Source organism: Balaenoptera musculus, chromosome X (assembly GCF_009873245.2).
Source record: "Balaenoptera musculus isolate JJ_BM4_2016_0621 chromosome X, mBalMus1.pri.v3, whole genome shotgun sequence".
NCBI lineage: Eukaryota > Metazoa > Chordata > Mammalia > Artiodactyla > Balaenopteridae > Balaenoptera > Balaenoptera musculus.
Window position 1 is genome coordinate 14,188,204 of NC_045806.1, and position 24,343 is coordinate 14,212,546.

General features: G+C 43.6%; 1 protein-coding gene and 1 long non-coding RNA gene across 3 annotated transcripts in view; one reads left to right on the forward strand and one right to left on the reverse strand.

The window, feature by feature from the left end:
- NHS (NHS actin remodeling regulator) overlaps nucleotides 1-24,343 on the forward strand; it is a 344,790-nt gene that overhangs the window by 278,268 nt on the left and 42,179 nt on the right. The window contains exons 2-3 of the mRNA XM_036839377.1: nucleotides 7,081-7,233; nucleotides 21,678-21,811. Of these exons, the coding sequence (XP_036695272.1) occupies nucleotides 7,081-7,233; nucleotides 21,678-21,811 (287 nt within the window). The remainder of the gene's footprint in view (nucleotides 1-7,080; nucleotides 7,234-21,677; nucleotides 21,812-24,343) is intronic.
- The window catches only part of LOC118888421, a 77,716-nt gene that overhangs the window by 9,310 nt on the left and 44,063 nt on the right, over nucleotides 1-24,343 (reverse strand). The window lies entirely within an intron of this gene.

Here is a 24,343-nt window from a genome sequence, read left to right on the forward strand (position 1 = left end):
AGGAATTTTCTGACAATAGCTGAGCTGTGACAGATGGCTACGTGCTTACATTCTGGAGGAAGTGCATGGTGTAGAACATGAGAGCAGAATGACCCACAGATAAACAAGAAAATTATAAACCGTTTCCAAGGAGAACATATAGTGCTGCAGCTCTGACAGTGACTCAGAGAATTAGGATCTCTAAGTCATTACACTGAATGCTGCCCAAGTCAACCAGTATCAGAGACCAGGGACATCCAACCTGTCAGAGAGGTCACAGGCTCCCTGGTTGTAGGCAGCTTTCTTTTCAGTTTCCAGATTGTAAGACACCCCCCCACCCCCCACCAAGAGTGATCTCTAGTAGCCTCATTTTTGTTTACAAAAATGAAGACAGGAAAATAAAGAAAACAGGAAGTTGGAGAGCTCCAGACTTTCGTCTTTTGAACTCGGACCCCAATCCTGGCTTCTTCATCTTCTTCTGTTCCCACCGCAGGAACGGGAACTAATATTTAGTAAGTAGGGACCTGTCAAGGACTTTATCATTTCCCTGGATCCTAAGAACCATTCTGTGAAGGCTCTAGGATCCCCACTTACAGAGGCCCAAAGATTTCAGTCACTTGTTCTGGATCCACTGCTGCTGTGCTGAATCCCCATCGTTCCATCCCAGAGCCCAGGGTCTTTCCCCCAGTGCATCCTGCCATAGCTTGAATACAGAGTCTTTCTTGGGGGGATGATGCAACCTCATTTAATTTTGGTGACTGGTAGAAAGCAGAGGCATAAACAGAGCAGACAGGACTCCGTCAGACAGCAGGAAGGCCAAACCCTGATTTGTAAAGATGGGGAACTTGAATCCTGGGAACGTTCAGTGACTTGCCCACGGGCACAGAACTGCAAGTAGAACCCAGGCTTCTGGTGATCTTTCCACAGGATGTCGAACATTGAAACAACAGCAGCAATAATTAAACAGTACTCCTAGTGTGAAGCATCATTTCGTTTTAGAAGTTAGTTAGAGAAATATTTATATGGGAAAAATCGTTCTGGCTCCTTTTCGTGCATAAATAAATACACAGCCACATTCTCCTATTCTGTGGGTGCTAGAACTTGTCAGGAAGCCTAGATTTTTCTGATGCTGAGGGGTCCATGTTGGATGCTTTGTCCACAGTGGGGAACAAGTCTGAATTATTGTGGTTCTGCGGAAAAGGAAGCCCAGCAGGGACAGACTGTGGGCACCTGGCTCTGGCGCTGGGTTGTTCAACAGGTAGCAGGAGCCTTGGTGCTCCCTCCTCCACACTGCCAAGCAGAGTTGGTGAGGGGAAGGAAGGGAGGGGGGAAGGAAGGGAGGGGGGAAGGAAGGGAGGGAGGGAGGGAGGGAGGGAGGGAGAGAATGAATAGTTTCGAGTGGTGAAATCCCCTCCCTTGCTCCCTAACGGATCTGGGAAGTCAGGCAGTAGCACCAGAGACCCTGAGTAGATTTCCATTTTGCTTACCAAGCTGGTGACTGCTGAGGATCGGCTGCAGCCTAGCAGGGACCCAGAGAGCAAACCGCCGACATATCTGTGATGCAATTTCAGATGCTCATTAATATAGTGATGTGCTAAACATGTTCCTTGCTGCTTTCTGTCAGAGGGCATTGGGATGGATGGTTTGTGTTCCCAGCAAGAAAGCGGTGTGATGGGGGTGGGTGTGATGGGTGGAAGGGCAGGAAGGAAGGTTAGCAAGGTACATGTGGGTAGTTAGTCCTGTAGACACTCTAAGAACATTTAAAGAAATCTCTTCCCCTCCCCTGAAGGGGTAGAAATTCCATGTCAGAGTCACTTTGCACATTTTTCTGAAATTTTCACGACATGTAACATTCAGACTTTGATTTCAGCTGTCGCCTTCCCCTTTTAAATTCTTGAGCGCCTGGGAAAAGGAAGAAGGAGTAGCTTGTGGAGAGAGCCAGCGGCAGGTGTGGGGCCTCGGGGTAGAGGGGCCTTCTAGGAAGAGAGGCCAAGAATAAGCATTTTGCACTCCTCTTAAAGGCAGTAAAGCTTTAAGGGAGTGATAAGCTCATGAGGCCAGGAAAGGCAGTACTGAACAAGTACCAACCCTAGACTGGGGTCTGGAGAGGCATGGCGCAAGATTGTATTCGCCCTTGATTTTTACCCCTTCCCAACAATTCCTAAAGCCGAGCCTCTACCTGTCCTTAGAAGTGAACCTGGGGACTTCCCTGGTGGTCCAGTGGCTAAGAATCTGCGCTCCCAATGCAGGGGGCCTGGGTTCGATCCCTGGTCAGGGAACTAGATCTCGCATGCACGCCGCAACTAAAAGATCCCGCATGCCGCAACTAAGACCCGGCACAGCCTAAATAAATAAATACATACGTACATACTTAAAAAAAAGAAAAAAAAAGAAATGACCCTGGCCTTTCCAAGAGAGGGGCAGACACCAATCTTCCTCAAGTCAGCTCATTTCAGATGAACCCAGTGACCATATCCATGCTGTCAATACATCACTACGAGTCAAGGTCTAGACAATCCCATTATCTTCAGAGTTTGACAGGGGGATCAGCTAAGTTCAGTCTAGAAAGACTTTTCACTGCCCTGTGGACGTTTCCTACAATGGCATTTTCTTTCAGCAGTTTGGTTTTATGGTATCTGTTTGTAGTGCTGTTTGTATTTCTGGAATACGACACATCTCCTGGGCACTTTGTGAAAGATTCACTCAGTTCTTGGTTACACCTAATGCTATGGATGACAGAGTAGCAGTTATGAATCCTTTATTTATTTATTTTTTTGAGAAGCACTAGATACTTTTCATGTGGCAGACAGCCGCTTCACATCCCCCAATCAGCCTTAGTTTAGGCAAATTTATCTCAATATTGGTTTGGGAAAAAACAGCAGCTTGGAAGCCAGAGACGGTTTCTAATCCCAGATCTTCTACATGCCAGGTGTGTGACTTTGCAAATTTACTCACTTTCCCTGGGCTTCTGCTTCTGTTTCCTTATTGGTAAAATGGGAGCACTACTTTAAATTTATTTATTTATTTATTTATGGCTGTGTTGGGTCTTCGTTTCTGTGCTAGGGCTTTCTCTAGTTGTGGCAAGCGGGGGCCACTCTTCATTGCGGTGCGCGGGCCTCTCACTGTCGCGGCCTCTCTTGTTGCGGAGCACAGACTCCAGACGCGCAGGCTCAGTAATTGTGGCTCACGGGCCTAGTTGCTCCGCGGCATGTGGGATCTTCCCAGACCAGGGCTCGAACCCGTGTCCCCTGCATTGGCAGGCAGATTCTCAACCACTGCGCCACCAGGGAAGCCCGGGAGCACTACTTTAATCTCTGGGTGGTGTGAAGATACCATGAATATAACGCACCTGGCGTAGTGCTTAGCATATGGCTGGAGCTCCCTGCAAGAGCCTACAGTCTTGGACAGGAAAAGATACGTGCACATAACCTTTTTCCTGTGTAGGGGATAAAAACAAGACATATAGCCCTATTTCCCATTGTCACCTGTGCCATTATCTGCCCCTTCCCTGGGAGGAGTAACAAAGGAAGGAGAGGACAAATACCAGGCAAGGCAAGCAACTGGCTCTAGGGAAGCAGATAAAATAGTGGGAGGGTGTATTCCTTTTCTAATATCATACAACAAATTGCCACAAACTTAGCAGCTTAAAACAGTGCCCATTTATGATCTTGAAATTTCTGTGGCTCGGGAATCTGGGCACGGGTTAACTGGGTCTTTTGCTCAGCGTCCCCTTGGCTTGCCATCAAAGTTTTGGTTGGGGCTGAGTTCTCATCTGAGGCTCAGGGGCCTCTGGGTTGTTGGCAGAATTCAGTTCCTTGAGGTTTGTGGGACTGAGGCCCTCAGCTCCTAGAGGCCCCACTGCTTGCCACCTGGCCTTCTCTACAACGTGGCAGTTTGCTTTTTCAAGGCCAACAGGAGAGTATTGCTGCTTCTGCTTGTCTTTTTTTTTTAAGGGCTCACCTGATTAGGCCAGATACACCACACTGATTATCTCCCTTTTGATCAACTCAAAGTCAACTGAAGAGGGATCTTAAAATCCCATAATTCACAGATTCCACCTACACTCAAGGGGAGGAGACTACACAGGTTATGTACACGAGAAGGCAGGAATCTTGGGGGCTACCCCAAGAATTCTGCCTACCGGACAGTTCCCTGGGTATACCCAAATAAGCTGAGGAGAAACCTTCTTGCTTCTCTTTGTATTATTTTTATGAAACCAAACATTAAGTAAGAGCACCAAACCTACTATCTTGCATGGCTCAGCCAGGGTGAAATTGTTAAATAGGGAAGAAAAAGGGGCAGGGTGAACCTGAAGATGTGGCACAACCTTGCAATGGCAGTGGCACAGCGAGCTTATGAATGAGTGGATTCAACTTTTGTTGAACTGTTATTGAGGAAAAGGAATCGATTTTTTAAAGAAGGAAAATGGGATAGTTTTCCCTAGAAGAGCTCCATTAGTGCCTGTCTGCCTGCCTGCCTCTGGTGGACACACAGTACTAGGTGATGCTCTGTAACCAAAGGACAAAACTGAAAGCAAAAGCTGTTCCCCACACAAAGATGGAGGGGCCACGGCCACTCAACCTCGTTTCTGAGGGGCTATCAAAATATAAGACCCTGAGCGTCTGGTCTGTGGTGCTGAGGGAATGAGGGGCCATAAGACTCTCTGGTCTACCCCCAGGTCACCTGGGTCCAGCCCCAAATCCTGGCTTCTGCCTTCCTGCTGAAAGGATGAGCCTGGGAGAGGAGGTGCTCAGAAGTCCCTCTACTTCAGGGAAATACCCACTGAACCTTCTGCCTCTTCTTTCCACCAGGCAAGCTTTCTGCTCTGTCCCTTCTCCCAGCTGTCACTAGTAGATGAATTCACAGCCATCTCCGTTGAGTCTGGTAATGACCTCTGCCCTGTTGGGTGGGAGCTGACCTCTGCATCCAGGGAGAGGCTGGCTTTTCAATCAGTCCCGGTCACTGAACCACAGCATTCCTCTGAGGGGGGGCTAAATAAAGGCTCTGTCTTCAGCACTTCCCCCTGCTTTACACATGAGAGAAGGAGAGCTCTGATCTAGATGTGGCCCACCCTTTCTACTCCAAGGCCTCCCACACCTCATCTGAGGCCTGAAGAGGCCTCAGGACTCAATGACCCCTGACTGGTTCGCCAAGCACTTACGGTTTCCAACGAAAGGGCTGAGGTTATAGAGTAACGCAAGAAAGAAAAGTTGCTGCCTTTATTCTTGGCCCCATAGAACTTTCCCCTAAAAATACTCTTCCCCTACCCAGGAAGATAATCCTGGGATCTCTAACCCTTGGGCTTGAAGTCTTCTTGGAGATAAAACACCAAGTGAGAATAAATCTAGGTCAAAGGGAGTAATCTGCTCTGTAGCTGAGGGTGAGAGAATATTAACAGATAGATAGTACACTCTGGTTATGGTTGTGTACAATACAATAGCTACCTGTGGCTATTTAAATTTAAATTAAATAAAATTAAAAATTAAAGGTACTTAGTAGCCAGTGTGGCTAGTGGTTACCACATTGGACTGTACAGCTAATACAGCATTTCATCATCACAGAGTTCTATTTGATGGCACTGTTTTAGAGGCATAGATAGCACTGTCCCTTTGACCCTGTCCACGTGATGTTTCTTTAGCATCTTTGGAAATATGTCCTTGTTTCTACTGGTGGTCCTTGTGGTTATGATGTATTATTCTAGGGGGGAAAAAAAACCAACACTGCTAAAGACTGCTTAAGAAAACAAAACCAAAACCAAAACCAACTGCTGTAAATGCAGTGCCGGGGGAGGGGGGGGATTAATTATCAAAAGGCTGCGTTTTTCCCAATTTTCTTTCTTCTATTCCCGCCCCCCCTTCTACAAAAGTATCTATCTTCCCTTCTTTTACATTTGCCTTCCTGCTTTATCTGTAGAGCGTCATGTTTTATGTAAGGCTTCTCAGACGAAGTGAAATGGTAGACCAGATTTCAGAAAGAAAAGGATCGGACGGGAACCAAAAGTTTGTTTGGGGCACAGGAATAAACAGTGGGACAGAATGCCCCCAAATCACACCCTGGGAAAAAAAGGAAAAGCAGAAGGAGAGGACGAGACTGGGAGATGCAGGGTAGGTCTGGTCCAGATGGTAGGTCTGGAGGGTAAAGCAGACTGGGGCAGTTCTCGCCTTTCCTGAGGCTGGCAGGCTGCCCAGGTGCTCAGGAGTTCCTCTGTGCAGTAACTTCCTAATCAGACTCTTCCTGCTTAGGAACAGTGCCTTCCATAAGAATTTATCTTTGACTCACGGGTGACCTCCATCTTAGGCTCAGTGTGTGCATGAAGAAGACATACTGGGTGAAATGCTGTGTTTGGGGGAAGGAGGCCTTCTTCCTTGATCTCTTGGAGGAGTCGCAAGGACCGTGTCCCTCTCCTCACCAGCACTGTCTGTGGTTTCCCTCCCTTAACACCAATCACCCCTTAATGGGTTCTTTAATGCCTGTGCTCTTCCCTGGGCAAAACTAGGGAAGCTAAGCAATGCTTTGAAAGATGGCAGACAGTGGAGATGGCAAGTAGAGGGCAGGATAATGTTCAACAGTGAGGGTCGGGGGCCGGGGGTCACAGGAGACAGAAAGCAGGGCAAGGGAGAGGCAAAGTTCAAGTGGGCATCGGGAGCAGGTGAGCAGAACTATAGTTCTGAGGGCCTGCGGCCAGAAGACTGGAGCTGGGGCAAGCTTTGCCACTCACTCCTGAGGCTCTTCTCTGCCTTCTTGGAAGGCAGGACCTCACCCCACCCTGAAGCACGGCTGGCCAGGGGCTTGTCCAGGTTCACGAACAACTGTGTCAGAGAGTGAGAAGTGAGGGTGTAGAGAGGAAACTGGCTGGTCTCGGACAGATGGTTGGTGTCCCGAGGTCTCCCATCCCTTGGCTTGGGGGCAAAGGTTGTCCTATCTGTATCGTAAACTTCAAACCTTTCTCCAGCCTTAAGCAAGTTCCTCTTGTGAATGCAGCAGTCTGGATTTCTACTCCACTCCACCCAGACTCCACCCCTGTCCCGCCCCAGGGTCTGCCAAGTGCACAACTGAAAGCTTCGGATGGATAATGCCCTGTTTTCCTCTTTTGTCTTGCAGCCGTCTCCAACCTGGACATCGAGAGCAAGCTGAGCGTGTACTACCGTGCACCGTGGCACCAGCAGAGAAACATCTTCCTCCCGGCCACCCGGCCGCCCTGCGTGGAGGAGCTGCACCGCCACGCCCGGCAGAGCCTGCAAGCCCTGCGCAGAGGTGACTGATCTCGGGCTTGGGGGCATTTCGGGGAGAGAACCTGGAGCTCGTCCCATCAAGGGGTTGTTTTCTGTCCCATCAGTCCCAACACCTCCCCTTGTTATAGCAAGTACTTTGAAATGCTCCCTTTTCTACCCTGAAATGAAATCCATGGGTAATATAACCTGCCTATTGATGTAACTAAAAATAGCCTGAATATGATAATAAAGAGAACTTAAGAGGAAAATTATTTATAATAATAATATTTGCAATATGCAAATGCCCAGGCACGGCTGCACTAGAAGACATAATGAAGAAGTCAGATGTTTGTGCCTATCAAAAGTAGGTTTGGATTAAGTAAAGATAGAAGTCATTCTGAACACAAAGCACAGAGAAATGAAAGAGTCAGGGGGCAGGAGGACACAACCATAGAAACTGGTGCATTCAGCACATATTATAGGTGAGCAAAAAAAAAAACCCTCTGGATTTTAATTAAAAGAGAATTAGCTTTGACTCAGAAGTAGGTTCTAGGCTTTTCCCTTACAAGAAATTCTGGCGGGATACCTGTGGGACCTGGGGCGCTGTTTCAGTGTTCAGGACTGTACTATGCATTGTAGGATGGCTGTCATCCTTGGTTCCAGCCCAATCATCTAACAAACAACCAGAACCTTCCCCAGGGGGGGTTCTTCTGCTGCTGTTGAGAACCAGTGATCTGGTCCATTCTACAGCAGAGCACACGGAGCCCTAGAGAGGTCAGGACACTTGCTGAGGGTCACAGGCAGCAGGTTAGGTACAGTGCCAGGACCCCGACCCAGGCCTCCAGACCCCCCCCAGCCAGAGCTCTGTTTTCCTCCGCGCCATACACTGTGTCCTAGGGAAATAAATATTTCTAGTTCTAGTTCTCTCACAGTCCTGAGAAAGCCGGAGGTAGGCACACAGCATTCAAGGTAGAAGATGCAGCCTCTTCTTCCACTGGTTACTTTTCAGTGCCTTAAAGCCACTCTAATTAGGACAAAGGAGATTAAAAACTGGCATCATCCTTTTTAGAGCCCCCTCCGTTGGTGTCAGAAGTTGGCATGCCAGCTTTTTTGGCCTTTAGAGTTTTGCTATGGAGACACATGGGGTCTGTACATACATTCACTGTCTTTGTTCCAAATTCCCTATGCTCCTTTAAGGAATGGTATTTTGCGAGAGTATTAAAATTCAAATTCAAATAAAATATTTTTATGTCACTATCAAGATGGAGAAATAAAATGACAAATGTTGTTTTCAGCTGTTTTCTTCCTCATGTGTATGACTCCTCCCTTTTGCCCATCCCTTGTCTTTCTTCCCTTTAATGAAAGAGCTAACCTACTAATATCCTTAATGCAATTGTTTCTAAAAATTCCTCTTGGTTATTAGTAGCAGATACTGTGACCCTTATAATGAAAGGTGACAGTCAGTATCCTCTCAGCCTATCGCTGGCATTCTTACTATTCACTTCAATTTTATAGTTGGCTGAAAAGTTCTTCACCAAATTTTTAGTGCCAGCCACCTTCCCGAAAGCTTCGTTAACACTCTTACCGTTCCTCTGCAGCCTGGATTAGGCGCCCTTGCCATAATCGCCTGTGCATCATCCCATTGTGCCACTTATAAGCTTGCATCATAACTAACCACTTACTTACGGGCCTGTCTTCTACCATTAACCCATGAGCAACTCAAGGACAAGGATGATATCTTGTAAATTTTCTTTTTGGCCGCACCACGCGGCTTGTGGGATCTTAGTTCCCTGACCAGGGATTGAACCCCGGCCCTCGGCAGTGAGAGCACAGAGTCCTAACCACTGGACCGCCAGGGAATTCCCATAAATTTTTTTTATTCAAAGCATTCAGCATGACCCTGACATAATAGTAGGTCCTCAATGAATGTTTGTGCAACTGAATCAAATTCTGCAGAAAACTGGTTGAGTACTGAGGGCAGAGAATGACGACAGAGGAATCTAATCATCATTCTCACTAAATACTTTCTCTGAGCCCATCATTACAGAGCTTGAGTAATGTTAGCCCTTTAGACATAATTATTTTTATCCCTTTATTATTATTCATAAGTCATCTCTGATTAGATTTTTCCAGATTCAACCAGATAACATTAAGCTGCTCGTAAGCTATCACATTTCACTGTGTTGTCAGGTTTGGACTTAACGGCAGAACTAAGGAACAGCAAGCGCCAATATCAATTTTCGCAGAACTTCCTCCTGGGGGCTGAGAGATGGATATGGGGCCTCCTGGGGTTTGTAAGGAAGACGGAGGAGCTGCATCTTGCCCTCCACAGACAGGCTTGCTTTGTGGTTGTCTCGTCTCAATAGCAAATCTTGGGTGTAATAGTTTTAATAGCACTCAGAGAGCCATAAACAGGAATTATAGGCATCACAGAATTAAAAACATGCAGTGTAGAATTAAAATTAGAAAGTGACTTTTTTTTTTTTTTTTTTTTTTACCCTTGTCCAAGAAACAGTAGCTTAGTAGTGCATTCATCAGAATACCACTTCTGCCATCTGGTGGCCATGACTAATCCTGACCTATCAGACAAGGCCTTGCTCACAAATGAGCTTCCCTGTAGGTTCTCTATTTGGACAGCTGGAGTGTCCTGGCTTCCACCAGGAGGGAGTGGATGATGAAGCACAGACAAGCTAGGCTGTGGTGGCAGCGGCAGCGTGCTCCTTTTGGAAATGGGGCTATAAGCAGGGAGCTGGCGGACTGAGATCAGAACCGAGAAATTGGCTGTCTTCAAGATCTGCTCAATAGCAAACCCCTCAACAAAGTCTCTTGAGGGCCAGGCACTGTGCTACACCTAGGATTCAGAGAGCAACAGTATGTGGTCCTTGCCCACAAGGAATTCCTGGTCTAGTGAGGGAGACAGGCAAGTAACCAGGTAATTTCAACACAGTGATATGGGGGCTCAGAGGAAAGGCACTAATGAATGATGCCATGGAGCTTCAGGGAAGGCTCCTCAGAGGAAGCAGCATCTTAATGGGTTTCAAGTTATTTAGACTCTGATTCCTCTTTTTTTCCTTTATTCTTAGCAGTTCTTTATGCTCAGAGCCAATAATGGCTGGAAGTGATGCCAGTGTTTATGTTTGTGAGACAGGGAGAGAGAGATTACTGAGGCTATAAGGAGAGATTTATATATTTCCTTTTTCCTTTCAAGTTTCAGGGCTGGGGTCTAAATTTCATTGGTCTAAGGGAATAAGCACCAAGAGTCTACTGCAGTTTCAGGCTCTAGCTGACGAATGTTCTCACACCACCACCAGAAAGAAGTATTAGGGACGCATTAATCTACCTGCCTACTCCCGGCCTGGGGCAAATGAAAGGGTAGGAGGGGAGAAATTGAATGGGAAATTGAGTTGATATCTCCCTCCAGACTCCTCCCTTCCTTCTACCTTTTCCTAACTAGTGACACCTATATTTTACTCTTCATTATGCATTTAAGAATATAAAAGCTTTTCCTTACACTGCCCATTTAGAAAAGCCCACTGTTTCCTTGCAGAGAAAAATGAGGGGGTTGCTGGAGGTGGGCACTTTAACATGGAAGACATTTATCTCAAGAAGACTTCTTGGAAGGGAGACCAAGGTGGCAGAGTAGGACATGGAGCTCACTTCCCCACTACAAATACATAAAAAAATACAGCTACATCTGGAACGGTTCTCACAGAATACCAGCTGAAAGCTGTCAAAAGATCTCATACAACCAAAGCTGCAAGAAAGATCCCCACATAACCGGGTAGGACGAAAGGAGAGAAAAAAAAAAAAAGGAATCAGGATGGGACCTGCACCCCTGGGAGGGAGCTGTGAAAGAGGAAGGGTTCCCTCACCCTGGGAACCTCCTTCTCTGGCTGGAAGGTCCGCCAGGACAGGGGAGCTGCAGGGGCCTGGAATTTGCAAGAGAGGAGTGTGCCCGGGCTGACTTGCTGCCAAGCAAGATACAGAGGGACCGGCTGACAGCTGCCGTGCTGCCACACTTCCCAGCCTGAGATGCGTGCACAGCTCGTGGGTGCTGAAACTCAGGCTTCAGTGGACAGACACGGGAAGACGACTTGCTTTGGCTGCGCAGAGACATCCTGAAGAGCCTGGAGTGTGGTCTGGGCTGCAATTGGGGGTGCACACAGGACGGGGCACAGGTCTGCCAAAGGACCCCATTATCGACGCATGAAGGGCTGGGTACGGGTCCACCACAGACACCTCATTGTCAGTGTGCTCACTGCGGGGTGCGGCTCCAGCCACGCCAGACTTTGGGAGCACGCACATACCAGGGCTAACATCAGAGCCAACTATCAGCACTCCCACCATGGGGCGCAGCTCCGGCAGGCTTTGGGAGCTCATGCTTTGTGAACCTGCACACTTCAAAGGCGAGGCTGACACTGGAGCCAATTATCAGCGCTCCCACAGCCGAGACGGGTCTCAGGGCGGCACCAGCAGCAGGGGATTTTGTGGGTGTGCACACCGGGTGGCAGGAGGCCTCACAGAGTCACAGGTCCTGGCAGAGAGCCCCTGAGGAGGAACACACGACGGCTCCCAGAGGGGGTGCTCCGGTCCCGCCTACCTCACACGGCAGCTGAGAACCAGATCTCAGGGCCTCTAACTCCAACAGCTGGGGAGTAGACCCTGCCCCTTGACAGGGCTGTGACAACCACAAAGCAAAGACGAGGCCCCACCCAACATACAGTGCAGGCTCTGGCCAGCACAACACCAAACACACCCCCCATCGAGGGTGGATAACGGCCAGCACATGCCGAGGAAAGATGTGGCAGGCATCCATACCAAACCGAGCCCTCGCACCAAAAATACTGGACTCACACAGTCTACACCAGCACACTCCCACATAAAAACAGCCTTTCAAGACCACAGTAGACAACTGTTTCTCCTAAATTCGTGGAGTTAGAGAAATATAAGTAAAACGAAAAAGCAGAGGAACTACTCCCAATTTAGAAGAATAAGAGAAATCCCCTGAGAGAACGATGAAACAAACCTCGCCAGTCTACCAGGCCCTGAGTTCAAAAAGGAGGTAATAAAAATGCTAAAGAACCTAAGAAACACTACTGATAGAAATGTAGATCACTGTAACAAGGAACTATTCAATAGAAACTGTAAACAGGAGCCAATCAAAATTAGACAACTCAATTGCCAAGATAAAAACCGAGCTAAAGTCAATAAACAGCAGACTAAATAAGTCTAAATAGCAGAATGAATAAGTCATCTGGAAGATAAAATAACACAAACCACCCAATCAGAACAGCAGACAGAAAGACAAGTGAAAACAAAGTGAAAGCAACATACGAGATCCATGGGATAATATAAAGTGTGCCAACCTACACATAATACGGAATCCAGAAGAAGAAGAAAGAGAAAAAGGGATCCAAAATGTACCTGAAGAAATTCTGGCTGAAAACTTCCCAAACCTAAAGAAGGAAACAGATATCCAGGTACAGGAATCACAGGCCGTCCCAAACAAGATGAACCCAAACTGATCCACACCAAGACACGTAATTAAAATGGCAAAAGTGAACGATAAAGAGAGGATTCTAAAGGCAGCAAGAGAAAAACAGAGTCATTTACAAGGGAATATCATAAGGCTATCAGCTGATTTCTCCACAGAAACTTTGCAGGCCAGAAGGGAGTGACAAGATATATTCAAAGTTCTGAAAGGAAAAAACCTGCAACCTAGGATACCCTGCCCAGCAAGATTATCATTTAGAATAGAAGGAGGGAGAAAGAATTTCTCAGACGAGCAAAAACTAAAAGAATACAGCAATACAGCAATACTCATGAGAAGATATTCAACATCACTAATTATTAGAGAAATGCAAACCAAAACTACATTGAGGGCTTCCCTGGTGGCACAGTGGTTGAGAATCCACCTGCCAGTGCAGGGGACACGGGTTCGATCCCTGGTCCGGGAAGATCCCACATGCCACGGAGCAACTAAGCCCGTGCACCACAACTAATGAGCCTGCGCTCTAGAGCCCGCGTGCACAACTACTGAGCCTGCGTGCTGCAACTACTGAAACCCACGTGCCTAGAGGCTGTGCTCTCAAGAGAAGCCACCGCAATGAGAAGCCCACGCACCGCAACGAAGAGTAGCCCCCACTCGCCGCAACCAGAGAAAGCCCGTGAGCAGCAACGAAGACCCAACACAGCCAAAAATAAATAAAATAAATTTATAAAAATTAATAAATAATAATAAAAAAAACTGCATTGAGATATCACCTCACACCAGTCAGAATGGCTATCATCAAAAAATCCACAAACAATAAATGCTGGAGAGGGTGTGGAGAAAAGGGAAATCTCCTACACTGCTGATGGGAATGTAAACTGGTACAGCCACTATGGAGAAGAGTATGGAGGTTCCTTACAAAACTAAAAATAGAGCTACCGTATGATCCTGCAATCCCACTCCTGGGCATATATCCGGAGAAAAACATGGTCCGAAAGGATACATGCACCCCAATGTTCATCGCAGCACTGACAATAGCCAAGACACGCAAGCAACCTAAATGTCCATCAACAAAGGAATGGATAAAGAAGATGTGGTGTATATATACAATGGAATATTACTCAGCCATTAAAAAGAATGAAATAATGCCATTTGCAGCAACATGGATGGACCCAGAGATTGTCATGCTGAGTGAAGGAAGTCAGACAGAGAAAGTGAGATAGCATATGATATTGCTTATATGCAGAATCATTAAAAAATGATACAAATGTACTTATTTACAAAATCAAAACAGACTCACAGACTTAGAGAACAAACTTATGGTTCCAGGGCAGGGGTGGATAGTTAGGGAGTTTGGGATGGACATGTACACACTGCTATACTTAAAATGGATAACCAACAAGGACCTACTGTGTAAAACAGGGAACTCTGCTCAATATTATGTAACAACCTAAATGGGAAAAGAATCTGATAAAGAATAGATACATGCATATGTATAACTAAATCACTGTGCTGTATACCTGAAACCGTCACAACATTGTTAATCAGCTATACTCCAGTATAAAATAAAAAGTTAAAAAAAAAAAAGAATATAGAAATACTAAACCTATCCTAACAGAAATACTGAAAGGTCTTCTCTAAACAGAAAAGAAGCAAGAATCTATAGGAAAGGGAAAATCGCAACAGGAAAGGCAAATATATAAAAGGATTGAAGATCACTTAAATAAGCCAGTACATAAATTTAAAAACAATCAAAAAATTTGTGAAAGCAATTATAACTATAAGGAACAACAAAAGGATAAACATGAAGATGTAAAAGAGGACATCAGAATCACATAATGTGGGGGAGGGGAGTAAGAATATGTAGTTTTTTTAGAATGTGTTTGAGCTTACATGACTATCAGTCTAAAGCAAGAAGATACAGTTATGGTTTAACATACTTGAAAACCAGGGTAACCACAAATTAAAAACATACAGTGGTCTCACAAAAGCCAAAAAGAAAGGAACTCAAGCATAATACAAAAGAAAACCATAAACTACAAAAGGAAAAACAAAAAGAAGAAAGGAACAAAGAAGAAATAAAAGTCAACTGGAAAACAAGGTTTAAAATGGCAGTAAATACATACTTATCAATAATTACTTTAAATGTCAATAGACTAAACGCTCTGATAAAAAGACACAGACTGGCATACTGGATAATAAAACAAGAACCTACAATCTGCTGCCTGTAAGAGACCCACTTTAGGGTGAAAGACATGCATAGATTGAAAGTGAGGGGATGGAAAAAGATATTTCATGCAAATGGAAATGACAAGCGAGGGTAGCAATACTCATATCAGACAAAAGAGACTTTAAAACAAAGGCCATGAATAAAGACAAAGAAGGACCCTGTATTAATGATAAAAGGATCATTATAAGAAGAGGATGATATTACACTCATTAACGTAAATGTATGCAATATAGGAGCACCTAAATACGTGCAACAAATACTAACAGACATAAAAGGAGAAACTGATGGGAATACAATAGTAGCAGGAGATTTTAACACCCCACTGACATCAATGGACAGATCTTCCAAACAGAAAATCAATAAGGCAACAGAGACTCTGACACATTAAAACAGACTTAATTGATATCTACAGGACACTACATCCAAGAAAACCAAAATACACACTCTTTTCAAGTACACATGGAACATTCTCTAGGATAGACCACATACTAAGACACAAAACAAGCCTCAACAAATTTAAGAGAAAAGAAATTATCTCAAGCATCTTCTCTGACCACAATGGCATGAAACTAGAAATCAACCACAGAAAGAAAAATGAGAAAAAAATGATTACATAGAGACTAAACAACATGCTACTAAAAAAAAAATGAGTCAACAATGAAATCAAAGAGGAAATTAAAAAAATACCTCAAGACAAAGGAAAATAAAAACACAACCATCCAAAATCTATGGGATGCAGTCCTGAGAGAGAAGCTTACAGCAATACAGGCCTTCCCCCAAAAATAAGAAAAATCTCAAACAACCTAACCTTCCACCTAAAAGAATTAGAAAAGAACATACAAATCCTAAAGCCAGCAGAAGGAAGGAAATAAAGATCAGAGAGGAAATAAATAAAATAGAATTAAAAATAATAAAAAAGTCAATAAAACCAAGAGCTGTTTTTTGAAAGGGTAAACAAAATCGATGAACCTCTAGCCAGGCTCACCAAGAACAAAAGAGAGAGGACCCAAATAAACAAAATAAGAAATGAAAGAGAAACAACAACCAATACCGCAGAAGCGCAAAAAATCCTAAGAAAAAAACTATGAACAGTTATATGCCAACAAAATGGACAACCTAGAAGAAACTGACAAGTTTCTAGAAACATACAGCCTGCCAAAACTGAATCAAAAAGAAACAGATAATTTGAACAGACAGATCACTAGAAGTAAAATAGAATCTGTATAAAACAACAACAACAACAACAAAAAACCTCCCTGCAAACAAAAGTCTAGGACCAGATGGCTTCACTGGGGAATTCTACCAAACAAAAAGAAGAACTCATACCTATCTTTCTCAAACTATTCCAAATGACTGAAGAGGAGGGAACACTCCCAAAATCATTTTATGAAGCCACTATCACCCTGATACCAAAACCAGACAACGATACTACAAAAAAACAAAATTACAGGTCAGTATCTTTGATGAATATAGATGGAAAAATCCTCAACAAAATATTAGCAAACTGAATCCAACAACACATAAGAAGGATCATACACCATGATCAAGTTGGATTCGTTCCAAGGTCACAAGGATGGTTCAACATACACAAATCAATCAACGTGATACACCATATCAACAAAAGACAAAAACAACATGATCATCTCAATAGAAGCCGAAAAAGCATTTGATAAAATTCAACATCAATTCATGATAAAAATTCTCACCGAAGTAGGTACAGAGGGAACATATCTCAACATAATAAAATCCATTTACAACAAACCCACAGCCAATATAATACTCAACGGTGAAAAGGTGAAATCCTTCCCACTAAATTCTGGAACAAGACAAGGATGCCCACTCTCACCGCTTCTATTCAACATAGTATTGGAAGTCCTAGCCACAGTAGTCAGACAAGAGAAAAAAATAAAAGGTATCCAAATTGGAAGGGAAGAGATAAAATTGTTATTGTACGCAGATGACATGATACTCTATATAGAAGACCCTAAAGACTCCACACAAAAACTGTTAGAACAAATAAATGAATTCAGCAAGGTAGCAGGATACAAGATCAATATACAGAAATCTGTTGCATTTCTTTATACTGACAATGAAATATCAGAAAGTAAAAAAACAATCCCGTTTAGAGTTGTGCAAAGGGCTTCCCTGGTGGCACAGTGGTTAAGAATCCGCCTGCCAATGCAGGGGACATGGGTTTGAGCCCTGGCCCGGGAAGATCCCACATGCCGTGGAGCAACTAAGCCCATGTGCCACAACTACTGAGGCTGTGCTCTAGAGCCCGCGTGCCACAACTACTGAAGCCTGCACACCTAGAGCCTGTGCTCTGCAACAAGAGAAGCCACCGCAGTGAGAAGCCCGTGCACCTCAACAAAGAGTAGCCCCCGCTCGCCGCAACTAGAGAAAGCCCACACGCAGCAATGAAGACCCAAAGCAGCCAAAAGGATAAAATTAATTTAAAATAAATAAATAAATAAAATTGTGCAATAAATAAATAAATAAATAAAACCTAACCAAGGAGATGAAAGACCTATACGCTGAGAACTATAAAACACTGATAAAGGAAACTGAAAATGATACAAAGAAATGGAAAGCTATGCCATGCTCTTGGATTGGAAGAATTAATATTGTTAAAACAGCCATACTACCCAAAGCAATCTACAGATTTCATATGATCTCTATCAAATTACCCATGATATTTTTCACAGAGCTAGAACACATAATCCTAAAATTTATATGGAACTACAAAAGACCAAGAATTGCCAAGGCAACTCTGAGGAAAAAGAATAAAGCTGGAGGCATAACCCTTCCCAGATTTCAGACAATACTGCAGAGCTACAGTAATCCAAACAGCATGGTACTGGCACAAAAACAGACATATAGATCAAAAGAACAGAATAGAGAGCCCAGAAATAAACCCACACACCTACAGTCAATTAATCTTCAACAAAGGACGCAAGAATATACAATGGAGAAAAGACAGTCCCTTCAGCAAGTGGTGTTGGGAAAGCTTGACAGCCTCATGTAAATCAATGAAGTTAGAACACAACCTCACACCGTACACAACAATAAACCTAAAATGGCTTAAAGACTTAAACATAAGATATGACACCATAAAACTCCTAGAAGAGAACATAGGCAAAACATTCTCGGACATAAATCATAGTAATGTTTTCTTAGATCAGTCTCCCAAGGTAAAAGAAGTAAACGCAAAAATAAATAAATGGAACCTAGTCAAACTTATAGGCTTTTTCACAGCAAAGCAAACCATAAACAAAATGAAAAGACAACCTACAGACTGGGAAAAAATATTTGCAAACGATGAGAACGACAAGGGCTTAATTTCCAAAATATACAGACACCTCATACAACTCAATATCAAAAAACAAACAAACAAACAACCCAATCAAAAACTGGGCAGAAGACCTAAACAGACATTTCTCCAAAGAAGACATACAGTTGGCCAACAGGCACATGAAAAAATGCTCAACATCGCTAATTATTGGGAAAATGCAAATTAAAACTACAAGGAGTTATCACCTCACACCAGTCAGAATGGCCATCATCAAAAAGTCTAAAAATAATAAATGCTGGAGATGGTGTGGAGAAGAGGGAACCCTCCTACACTGTTGGTGGCAATGTAAATTGGTGCAGCCACTATGGAGAACAGTATGGAGGTTCCTTAAAAAACTAAAAATAGAGTTACCATATGATCCAGCAAACCCACTCCTGGGCATATACCTAGACAAAACTATAATTCAAAAAGATACATGCACTGCTATGTTCATTGCAGCACTATTTACAATAGCCAAGACATAGAAGCAACCTGAGAGTCCATCAGTAGATGAATGGATAAAGAAGATGTGGTGTATATACAATGGAATATTACTCAGCAATAAAAAAGAATGAAATATTGCCATTTGCAGCAACATGGATGGACCTAGAGATTATCATACCAAGTAAGTCAGACAGAGAAAGACAAATATTATATGATATCACTTATATGTGGAATCTAAAAAAAAAAATACAAATTCATTTACTGACCAAACAGAAACAGACTCATAGACATAGAAAACAAACTTATGGTTACCAAAAGGGAAAGGGGAGGTGGAGGGATAAGTTAGGAGTATGGGATTAACAGATACACAGCACTATATATAAAATAGATAAACAACAAGGATTCACTGTATAGCACAGGGAACTATATTCAGTATCTTGTAATAACCTATATTGGAAAAGAATCTGAAGCTGTATGCCTGAAACTAACACAATATTGTATTCCATTGGTTTTTTTTTCCTTAATTAATTAATTAATTTATTTATTTTTGGCTGCATTGGGTCTTCATTGCTGCGTGCGGGCTTGTCTCTAGTTGCGGCGAGCGGGGGCTACGCTTTGTTGCGGTGTGTGGGCTTCTCATTGCGGTGGCTTCTCTTGTTGTGGAGCATGGGCTCTAGGCACGTGGGATTCAGTAGTCGTGGCTCGTGGGCTTGGCTGCTCTGTGGCATGTGGAATCTTCCCGGACCAGGGCTCGAACCCATGTCCCCTTCATTGGCAGGCAAATTCTTAACCACCGCCCCACCAGGGAAGTCCCACAATATTGTAAATCAACTATATAGTTATTTTTTTTTAAAGTCTTCCTGATGAACAATGGCTATGGTGGCAGTTTAGCAAAGACCACCTGTGTGGGGATGAGGACTTTTCTCTGATTGTGAATGGGAGTCAACATTTGTCTAAAGAATCCCAAGCAAAGGTAGATGAGAAATACTGCCACATTTTCCTGACACAGACAATGTCGGCAGTTGAGGCAGGGAGGCCCACAGACAGGCCGATCAGACATGGACAGAAATCAGAAGGCTCAAGAGTGCTCAGGTACTGGTTTAGAGTACAGCACACGGACTACAGCAAAGAGGAAAGGGGCCAGCATTAGGGCGGCCAGTGTAAATAGGCAACAGGACCAGAGAAGGACCTAACAGCAAGGGCACAGCGAGGGCACTAACTAACTACACAGCCCATGGGAAAGGTAGGGCTTTAGAGTGCACTCTGCTGTTACAAAAGCAGACCTTAATGAAAGCATTAATTTGTTCTTCCTTTCAGTCACTCCACAAACATTTATTGAGAACCCACTATATCACAGGCACAGCAGGGCACTGCGACAGAAAGCTGAATATAATCTCTGTTGTCCAGGGGCAGCCTTCTATAAAAGAGGCAGATATCTAGAGAGATCCTGATTTTTATCAATACAATGACAGAGATGAAATGGCCACTGGCACTACAGGACCTTCAGAGAAAGGGCATCTGACGCCACCTGAGAGGGCCAGTGTAGTTAGCTGTTTCCTAACACGGGTAAAAGAATTAGTGTCTTATGAGTAGCCAAATATTCTATATTATCAATGTCCAAAGAATTAGAATGTGATAAAATATAATTATAATCAAATACTATCAAATCCCAGCAGTCTTGCTCTGATGAGCGAGGTGTGTTTGGACCTTCTAGAGCTTACAGGTCAAGAAGTGGCCAAGAGCAGAGCCCTGGGGCCAAGTGTGTACCACTGACAGCTCGGCAATGACTTAGCCTCCCTGACTGGTTTAGGCATCTGCACAAGAGGGACACTATCAGTGCCTACTTCGTGCAGTTGTCAAGATAATGCACCTAAAAGCTTTTGCAAAGCATCTTTGATGCATGGCAATTGCTCAATAAATATTGGGCATCATAATTATTATCGTAGATGTGCTGAGTAATGGCAATTTTAAACAACAGAAGACAGATTAAGACATCTGCTGCACAAATTTCTACCTTGGTCATATTGGGTGGGAGTCACGAGATTTCAGGCCCTAGGCATGAGTGTGGGCTGGGTTTTGGCAGGCAGGGCAGCCTTTGGTGTGGCCAGTATGTTGGGTAGGATGTGCTTTGGGGCTCACTGAGACACCCAGAAAGCTAAGCTGTGCTCTTGATGTCTCAGTGATTCTTGTCAATGAGTCAGGACCACTTCATCGCACACATGGAAATTTCTTGGTTTTTCCCAGTAGTACCTTTATTCCTAAATCAGACAACTGTCACCATTGGGATTTCTTTACTTTCTTAGGAACCCAGGATTTGAAAGCCATCTGAGTGTTGTGGGTGACAGAGCTTAGATGGGTGCAACGGTGTGCAGGCCACAGGCTCTGTTTTTAAAAAATGTAATAAAGAAATAAATGAATAAGGCCCCGATGTGTAGGACTCTCCAGTTTCTGTGATATAAATACTCCCACCGTAGCCTATTTCAAGCTACCAACAGTTTAAAAACTGGCTCGCAAAATTCCTGAACACATAGCAATCCGGGCCCCTGAGCCAATGTGAGCTGGCTCCATCACCCACTGGATGGCTGTGAGCATCTGTCGCTCCCACTCTCTGGGAGGCTCTGGTGTGTCTGTGCCTACGGTCCACTCCAGGACTGATGTCAGCAGATCTTGCACCATTGTTCTAGATTTTTTTTTTTTTGCGCTCATGTTGTTTTGAAACGAGGCATGTTGAGAAATATACTACTTTTTCCAAACTTAGAGTGAACCATCTTGTACAATGATTATGAGATGAACCCACTGAAATGTGGGTGTCCAACTTCATATGAAGTGAAAGTTTAGTTCAGAACCATTCTGAAAAGCTTATTTGGTATACAAATGAGCTGGATTAGCAAAAACTCACTTTTCTCCAGCCTTTTGCTCATCCTCCCAAGGGGGAAAGAGAAATTGAAAATGCCAAGTATGTTTCTGTATTATTGCTTTTTCTGCCCCCAGAACACCGGAGCCGGAGCGATCGCCGGGAGCAGAGAGCTGCTGCAGCCCTTTCCGTAGTAGCTCCTCCACTGCCCGCCTATCCCCCAGCTCACAGCCAGAGAAGACGCGAACTTAAGGACCGGCACTTCTTAACGGTGAGCTAGATGGCCAGGCAGCAGCCCTGTACCTGCTCAGCGGGAAGTATGAGTGGGTCTTGGGCGTCAGTTTCCCTCCTCCTACTGAAGGAGACTGGGCTGCCTGAAAGAGCTAATCATGGGCATTTGAAAACTGAATTTTTCCCCTTTCATTCTTGAAAGGAATGCCTCTTTTTGGGGGAATAGAGTGGGGATACAGATTTTTTTTTAGTTTAATCGGCTGCACAATGCAGTAAAGCAACAATAGTTAAGGACTCTAAAATCAGGGAAATTAGGAATATTGGATTAGCAGATACACACCACTATATATAAAAAAGATAAACAACAAGGATTTATTGCATAGCACAGGGAACTCTTTTCAATATTTTGTAATAACCTATAATGGAAAAGAATCTGAAGAAAAAAATATATATCAAACTGAATCACTGTGCTGTATACCCGAAACTAACATAATATTGTAAATCAACCATCCTTCAATAAAAGATAAAATAAATAAAATAAAATCAGGGGAAAAATTGCTTCAAATCCTAATTCTTCTGCATACAAGCTGAAAGATTTAGGGCAGGTTACTTACGTTCCTTGCCCTCAGTTCCCTCATCTGTAATATGGGGATATTAGTAGTAACTAGCTTATAGGGTTTGAGGGTTAAATGAGATAAGGCATGGAAAGAACTTAGCACAATGCCTGACATAGAGTAAGACCTCAGTAAATGTTAACTGCTGCAACCACTACTATTATTACTAGTCAGGTGATAGCATGGCTGACTAGGTAGGGTGAACTGAGAAAGAACTTACATGATGTGAAAAATTACCATTTGAAGATGAATCATCTCATAATTTCATGCTTCCCCCATTCTATAAGGGAGGGTGCTCTTCTGAGTAACCAGTTACCAGAGTGATGTCATCACCACTGGTGATGTCAGCCTTGCCTGGGTGGGTGTGGCTGTAACTCAGCTCAAGCCCCCAAGTATGGATCAGAGATGATGAAGCTGAGACCAGCTCAGAATACTTGGAAACACCATTACCCCAGGTGTGCCTTCTGAGGGCTCAGTGGGGACAGGTGAGCACTTTGTGCCTCTGAGTAGGGCATCACTGAGGTGAGAGACTATGGTTTCTGTGACCAAATCAGCCCACACAGCCTGCCTGAATGGGTAGACCCCTGCTCCCTTGTCATGCCAGTTTGAGGCCCTAAGTCTAAAGAAGTTACAATAGTGTAGGTAGAAGTTGAGGTTTTTATTTGAAACTAAGGTTGTATGTATGATTATAAACCCTGTACCCTTATGGCCTTTACAATATGCAAATTAGATGCAAAATATTTGGGTCACATGATGCCAGACACCAAGCTGAGAACAGATTTCATCTAAATGACTCTCATGATATATCCAGATAAAACAGTGAGTGATATTGAACAGTATACAGACATTTTTCCTACTCGTGGCTGGACAGTAGGCTTCATGTCCCTCAGGCTCATCAAGTGTCCTAAGTGCCATGTCAAACTCACCATACTGCTGCAATGCAGCCCAGGGATAAGAAAGGAAGGTAAGAGTCTCTTATGGCTTTCTAGGTCTTTATATAGAGCAGTTACAACATGCTAGTGATTTGTCATAAAAGCCCCTGCTCGACAAAAGGTCCTATTAAGCTCAAATCTGCTTGCTGAAGCATTTGCTTTTAATGAGGCATTTTCTGCATAAAAATGCTAAAAATATTTTTCCCATTCATTATAATATGTTTAGTGGCTCATTAAGTTGGCTTTCTTGGCAGGGGGCGGTGGGAGAGAAGAATGTTAAGCATTTACAGAAATGACATAAAAATATTACCCTTTGTCTTAATCTGCATAATTTTTAATAATGTCTAAATACCAAAATAAGACTATAGGAAAAAGCTTAAAATAATGAATAGCAATGAGGGTGCTTCATTTTCCCAACGAACATTAATAAGAGGTCATACTTATGTAAACCAGAAAACTTACCCATCTCAATAATATTTAGTATTTCGAAGTAATTTGGGGAAATTTTAACTGTTTCATTTGTTTGATTGAGTTTCGGTCACCAAGGTCATTGGAAGATTTCCATTCAAGTTCAATCCCTCAGACCTGGAGCTGACTCAGACTAGAACACAGTTCTATACATTAAGCTTACAAAGGCTGTATACTGCTGCAAGAGAAAAGGCTGTAGGTATAGGGATAGGAAATTTGTAGCCAAATTGCTAGACAGACGTTTTTGTAAACAGCAACTCTCCTTTCCTTTACGAGACTTCAGTTAAACCATTTTTTTCCCTTTAAAAAAGCATTCATAATGAGATTCTGATATACACTCGTCCACAATTCTATAAACTGTTATACTGTACTTTGGTCATTAAAGACATGGTCTGTGAAGCCGAACTGCCTGGAATTGAAGACCAAGCTCTACCATTTACGAGCTATGTGACCCTGGACAAGTTAATCATTTCAGTGTCTTGGGGATAATGAGAGATAGTACCTTATAAGTTTAAAACAAGGATTGAATGTGTTAATACACGTAAACAGTACCTGACA